The following is a 7,431-nucleotide window of genomic DNA, read 5'->3' on the forward strand; positions in this document are numbered from 1 at the left end:
AAAATTGAGTTTACTACTAATGAGACAAATGCACAGCAAGTGCCTCACGATATGATCTGTTGGGAAGAACAAAACATCTCTGAGTTAGTCCTGCCCCAAATTCATAACCTGAATCTCCTGGGAAGGAAACAAACTCAATGATGGATGTTCTGCAAAATACCAGGCCTAAAATCTTTAAAAACATTACTGTCGTGGAATACAAAGCATGACTCAGGAAACATTCTACGTGAATGGAAACCAAACCAAACAGAAATAACTTTATGCAGTGTATAATCCTGGAGTTTTTTTTTTTTTTTTCCATTTTGCTGTAAAGGACATTACTGGAATAATTACTAAAACGTAGAGTATGTCTGCAGATTAGATAATAGTATTGTATCAATGTTAATTTCTTAGTTTTGATAGCTATATTGTAATTGTGTAAGGGGTGCCCTTATTTTTAGGAAACGCACTCTAACTAAGGAAAAGGGGCGTTATGTCTGAACTCATCATGTCTGCTACTTATTCTGGTTTTGAAAAAATGTGTATGTTTGTGTGTGTCTGTGTGTATGGAGAGAGAGAGGATGGAAATAAGGTAAATATAATGATAACCTTTTTTGGAATCTGAGTACATATGTGGATTCCTTATACTAGTTTTTAAATTTTTTTTTAAGTTTCAAATTATGTCTAAATTTAGAAAGTCAGTTTGATGAAGATTTCATCAGAACATGAAAACTAGACATTATTTCCCTGTATTAATTTTTTTATTTTTAAAAGCATTGATATGTTTTGTGTTAGAAGCAATACAATTTCAGATTCCGTAGAGATGACCTCTTACAATAAATGATGAATTATTTTTTATTTGGTGTTTTTATTGTTGTGATGACTTGTCTGGAAAGTAACCAAAGTTCCGTAGCATCAAGAACACCTGTAAGTTTCTCAGTTGGCATTTATAAGTCTGTGAAACAGAGAAAGAACTCTTCTGTAAATCAGAAGACCAGGATTCTACTTTTGGTTCTGGCGTTAAATAAAGAAATTTTTGAATCTAGGCTCTTAGCCTATAAACCTGGCCCTTCAATGGAAGGTGAAGAAATTGGAAGTGGAAAGAAAGCTAGGACCCGCTGAAATTACATTTAATACACATTAGAGGAAAACTGTTAGGGTGAAATTCAAAGACATTTTCTAAACCATTGTAACTTTTCAAGTGTTCATTATTATAAGTATTGTCAAGTGTTTCTTCGTAGTGACAAGTAGTGAAATGCTTAAAACAGAAAGCGTGTGTGTGCGTGTGTGTCCGTATGTGTTTCAAGAACAGAAGAATGGAGGTTGCAAACCATAAGCCTGTTTCAGCATTCGCCTGACAAAGGGGGAGGTCAGGGACGAAAACATGGGTGTTTGTGTTTAGGAAGAGGAAAAGCAATTAGTATAAATCCTTGGAATCTAGAGGAAAAAAGAGGTGAATGGGATGGTATGAATGCAGCCCACAGCATCATGACAGGGCTTAAAGAATAGGAGTGACTACAGTAGACCCCCCCTTACCCTAGGGGATATGCTCCAAGACCCCTGTAGATGCTTGGAACTACAAATGGTACCAAACCCTATATATATACTATGTTTTTTCTTATACATGCAAACCTAGAGTAAAGTTTAAATTAGGCACAGTAAGAGATTAACAACCATAACTAATACTACAGTAGGACAGTTACAACAATATTCTGTAATAAAAGTTACATGAATGTGGTCTCTCAAAATATTTTATTGTACAAATTTAATGCCTTTTCCATCCTAATTAAACACCTGTCACACATTGTGGTTGTAACTTTTGTAGTTGGAGGTGCGACAACAAAACTAGTACAGATTTCTTTTTCTTTCTTCGCAATTTCTTGGATAGAAGATTCATTCTTACCATAGATGATAGCAACCTCAACATACGATTTCTTTTTCTTTTTCTTTTTCTTTTTTTTTTCCTTTACAAAACTAAAGCTGATTCTTTTAGGGGCTAATGAGGAATGATTCAGATATACAACCTTCCAGGCATCTAATAATGCAAGAATATCTAGATCCCAGAGGAATGTGTACACGAGAAAAATACTAAAATCAAACCAAACTACACACTACAGAGATCTTGCCTTAAGTATTACTCGAGTTAGTTTGAATTTGGTGTTGACTGGAAGTAAATTGGAGGTTATATTCGACAAAAAGAAAGGATATTGAGCTCTGATAATCCGTATTAAGCTGGGCTTGCTTCAATTTTTTTCCTCTCTCCCTTTCCTCTAGATATGTATGCATGTACTTTTAACTGCGATTATGAGAAAGGAGATAAGTTCTTTTAACACTTCCAAAGATGTAAAGAGCTAAGAAATGTTCTGGGGAGAATGGCAGTCCTGGAAGGGAATCCACGCAGCACAAGAATCAGTTCCATGTCGGCAAAGTGACTCTATTAATTATATTTCCCTATAAAACATAGAAAAATATGAAAACAGACATTTAAAAAAATTTAGTGAGGTTAAGTGATAGATCGACTCAGAGTACCTTTAATTTCAACACACCTTCGAAGCTGCAGATGAGAATTAGTCCTAAGAAATAGAGACTCAGACTCTGTCCAGCCAAGCTGTAGATTTTCTCATTTATTCTCCAGAGTGAAGCCTCTTTTGGGAAACACATTCCTCAGAGCTGATTTTACATCCTTGTTTCTCAGGCTATAGATCAGTGGGTTCAGCATGGGAGTTACAAGATTATTCAATATCTGAATTATAGCACCAAGCAAAGCACTGGGACTGGGCTGCAGATAGATGATGATGACTGGCCCATAAGCACAAAGAATTGCAGTGATGTGTGCGCTGCAGGTGGAGAATGCTCGTTGCCTGCCCTCTGCTGAGCGAATTTTTGATATGGCAATCCCAATGCGAGTGTAGGAAAGAAGGATGAGAGAAAAGCAAATGAGAGACAAAAGACCAACATTTGTAAAACCTACCCTCTGGGCCAGAGAAGTGTCCCCACAGGCCAGAGGTAAGATTGCAGGTATGTCACAGAAGTAATAGCCCACCTTGTTGGAGCCACAGTAGGACAACTGGAAGGTGAGGGAGGTTAGGACAGTGGCATGGACACAGCCACCCATCCAGGTGCCTGTGGCCAAGATGCAGCAGACCCTGTGGTTCATTATGGCCATGTATCTCAAAGGATAACGTATGGCAACAGAGCGGTCCAAGGCCATGACCGTGTACAGGAAACACTCAGTACAGCCCAGGAAATGGTAGAAGAAGAGCTGGACAGCACAGCCCTGAAAAGAGATACCTTGACTCTGTCCTGAAAGGTAGGACAGCATCTTGGGAGCAGTTGTTGAAGAGAAACCCAGGTCAAACGTGGAGAGGTTTCCCAGGAAAAAATACATTGGAGTGTGAAGGTGAGGGGAGGAGATGACAGCTGTAAGGATGAGCACGTTTCCCAGGAGGGTGCATGCGTACAGCCATGAGAACAGGAAGACAAGGACAGGCTCGAGGCCTTCTGTCTCGGGGATTCCCAGAAGGATGAATTCGGTCACCACTGTGTGATTTCTCATTTTTATGCAGGAATCAACTCTTGGGTGTCTGTGAAAAGAAATTTGTGGTTAAATTTCATATGTATGTCAATTAGCCACGTTTAAATCAGTGAAACAGAAAAGGAGCAAGTGACCGGATATTTGCAGAGTGGTGCTTCCTGACAGCTCTGCCTCGGCAGGCCTGCTTCCCTCCGTAGTGGGGCTCTATCTGCAGTGCAGTTTCTACTTACAGATGCTCCTCATTACAGCCGCACCAAGAAGCCTTCCCTGGCCACTCTCCTATCTTCCATTCTTCATATACACCATTAAATTGCTTTAATTTTGAATGCTACTTTGTGATTCTAAAGAGACAAGTATAAAGACTCAATAAGGTCCCATCCAAGTTTCTTTTTTTTTTTTTAAACATTTTTTATTGATTTATAATCATTTTACGATGTTGTATCAAATTCCAGTGTAGAGCACAATTTTTCAGTTATACATGAACATATATATGTTCATTGTCACATTTTTTTCTCTGTTTGCTACCCTAAGGTCTTGTGTATATTTCCCTGTGCTATACAGTATAATCTTGTTTCTGACATTCATCTGAGAATATGTGGTAACATGAATGCCCCCAAAATCATTTATGATCACATAAGCCATACTTACAAAAGATACAGACTCTTTACCACATTGTCTCCCTAGGTATGAAGATCAAAATGAGAAACTAGCCAAAAGAAGGGTCTTGGATAGCTCTTAATAAACAAAATTACTTTAACAGGACCTATATGCTCCAGATTTCAGGACACATGAGTAACTGGTAGTCTCTATTTCAGTTTCCAAAATCTGTTAATAGTTTAACCAGATCTAAGTTAAGCAATAACCCAATTTTGTGGCAGTTCCAGGCACAGGGGTACCTTTCAAATTTGCATACTTTGAAAAATTCGGATACTTTTTTCAACCTGTTTTAACTTTTCTAATGCAGTGAGGTCTTTAAATTTTAGATCAACCCATGAATCCTACTGCCTAGGACCCTCTCTCTTTTCTCTCTTTCTTTTTTCCCTTTGGTGATTTTGACAGGAGGGAGAGAGTCAGAGCCAAATCTTTTTTTTTTTAAGTGAAGGACAAAATTTGGGCACTTACAAGGCAAAGAGGGCACATAACTGGCTGGTGCTGTTGAATGTTGTTTTTATTTCCTTCTCCACAGAAGGAAGGAGCCCTTTCCTGCTAAACTCCCATCAGCTTGCAGCCTGCTGGTCCATATCCTGAATTCTTCTCTTTTTCAATCACTTTCAAATAGAATGTCACACATCTAAGTGTACTTTCACTTCCACACAGTAACTTCCCCTCTGATTCTAGGAACTACAGTAATTCCCAGACACCAAAGATTTTAAATAACCTTGGCCTTCCTTTGGGTATTAATCTCCCAAGTCAGGGATCTTACTGCGTAAGGGAGCAATTAACTGCTTGGTATAACTGAACCTTAGAAATGAGACAAAGAGAAAGGAACTGATTAAAGATTAAATCTTCTGATTTCCTTTGTGAAATACTTAGGTGGAATAGTAATTTTAAAAATTTCTTTGGCACACATATCACATATTTATATGTACATTTATATATTTACTACTTTTTCACGTGTATATGTTGTTTTAATGAATATGTTATTTTACTTCTTGTATCAATGGGATTGACTTACTGCAAGCAGTAGTACCTGGCATAGCTCAGAGAATTAAATAAATTGAGGAAAACTAGGCTCCTTGAGGGTGGGAATTAGGGCGGCTGCAGGGGTCTCAGAGTAAGAATTCACAGAGCAGCCCCAGGCCCCGCCAGCAGATGATTCAGCCTCAGCTGCCTTTTGCTTCTGTGCGCCTCAGCTCCAGATTCAGATCTGATTTCCTGGGCTGCGTCACATGCCTACCTCTGTGGCCAGGGCATAGGGTACGGTGGAATGGAGACGTGCAGTTCACAGGGTAGGGGAAAGGCCCATCACGAGGAGAAGGGGGAAGAAACATGCTGAGAGGCCAAAGAGAATTTCAAGCTATAACTTGAGGTGTGTTTCACTTGGCATCTGTTCAAGCCTCTAACTTAAATGCCTTGAATACTCAATAAATATTTGGGGGTGGTGGATTTTCAAATCCCTCATTGAATGCATTCATTCATTTGCTTATTTATGCATACATGGATCGATTTATCCCCCCAAATACTGATTACTAATTATGTCAGGCGGGGCATTAATTATTTTCCAGGAGAGCCTGCAAGATCGAGGAGGGGGTGGTTACACATAGTCCGTCTGCTCAAAACACTTGAGTCAATCTGAAAGGGAAAGAGTGTTTGACAGTCTGATTTAAACCTCATAAAACTCTGATGAAGTCTACAGATGAGGCAAGTTAGGATCAAAGAACTTAACTTGCCCCAAATCATGGAGCTTACTCTGCAAAGAACTGAGCTTTGGCCTCTTCTTTATGAATTTTGGCCCTGAGGTTCCTGATGATCAGGATTCAGTGTTTAAGGAGTGTTTGGGTAATTATACTATTCCACATATGTCTGCAATTTTGATTTAACAAGTAAACCTACTGTGCTTCCTGCACATTTAACTAGTGATAAAAGGATGTCAAAGTTAATAATTCTACCTTCCTATTTATCCTGGATTGTCTTAAGCGTTTTGAAGCATGATGACTGAAACACAGGCTGTACAAGTAAAAAAGATGATAAACAGGCCTTTTTTCCCCCCTGGTTTACAGCAGAGTGAGTCACTTATATATATATGTATGTATATCCTTTAAAAATTCTTTTTCATTACAGGTTAACACAAGCCATTGAATAGAATTCTCTGTGCTATACGGGAGGAGATTGTTATTTGTCTATTCTGTGCATAGTAGTTTGTATGTTCCAATCCCAAACTTCCAATTTATCCCTCTCTCCTACCTTTCCCCCCAAGTAATCATAAGTTTGTTTTCTATGTCTGTGAGTCTATTTCTGTTTTGAAATAAGTTCATTTGTGTCATTTTTAAAGATTCTACATATAAGTGATATAATATGATATTTGTCTTTCTCTGTCTGACTTACTTCACTTAGTATGATAATCTCCAGGTCCATCCATGTTGCTTCAAGTAACACCATCTCATTACTTTTTATGGCTGAGTGTTATTCCATTGTATAAACATACCACATCTTCTTTATCCATTCATCTGTCAGTGGACATTTAGGTTGATCCATGTCTTGGCTATTGTAAATAATGCTGCTATGAACATTGGGATGCATATATCATTTTGATTTAGACTTTTCTCTGGATATATACCCAAGAGCAGGATTGCTGGATCATGTGATAAGTCTGTTTTTAGTTTTTTATGGAACCTCCAAACTGTTCTCCATAGTGGCTACACCAATTTAAATTCCTAGCAACAGTGTAGGAGGATTCCTTTTTCCTCACACCCTCTCCAGAATTTATTAGTTGTAGACTTTACTATGATGGACATTCTGACTGATGTGAGGTGATACCTCATTGTAGTTTTAATTTGCATTTCTTGAATAATTTGTGATGTTGGGCATCTTTTCATGTGCCTCTGCCATCTGTATGTCTTCTTTGAAGAAATGTCTATTTAGATACTATGCTTTTGATCAGAAATACCATTCAATTTAGCTTGGTCAGCAAAAATGTATTTGGGGAGGCATGTGACACGAACTATCTTAGAAGTCCAACCCAGATGTTTTAGAATCAAGGTGGCATGTGCTAAATTAATATCATAGTCACAGTGAAAACACAAACGTTCTACACTCAGTAATGATGCCTATTGTACACCCCAAATAGGGATCAGATCTCATTTGGGCAGACTTTAACAAGAGCCTTGCAAGCATACAGTGTTTGATAATAAAGGTCACACAGAAAACTAAATGGTAGAAGGATATACTTGACCCACGTTGTACAGTGGGTGTACCAT

At 38.3% G+C, this 7,431-nt stretch overlaps 1 protein-coding gene across 1 annotated transcript; it reads right to left on the reverse strand.

Annotated features, from left to right (window-relative positions):
• Positions 1-2,599: 2,599 nt before the first annotated feature.
• On the reverse strand, positions 2,600-3,535 carry LOC105078625 (putative olfactory receptor 10D4). Its single transcript, XM_010967200.1, has one exon. It carries the CDS (start codon positions 3,533-3,535, stop codon positions 2,600-2,602), a length of 936 nt encoding a protein of 311 aa, XP_010965502.1.
• Between the last annotated feature and the right edge of the window lie 3,896 nt (positions 3,536-7,431).

This window comes from Camelus bactrianus, chromosome 33 (genome assembly GCF_048773025.1).
Source record: "Camelus bactrianus isolate YW-2024 breed Bactrian camel chromosome 33, ASM4877302v1, whole genome shotgun sequence".
NCBI classification, from domain to species: domain Eukaryota; kingdom Metazoa; phylum Chordata; class Mammalia; order Artiodactyla; family Camelidae; genus Camelus; species Camelus bactrianus.

What these genes read in the sequence shown, in the direction of transcription:
- LOC105078625 (XM_010967200.1), bottom strand. Translation starts at nt 3,535, where the DNA reads ATGAGAAATCACACAGTGGTGACCGAATTCATCCTTCTGGGAATCCCC.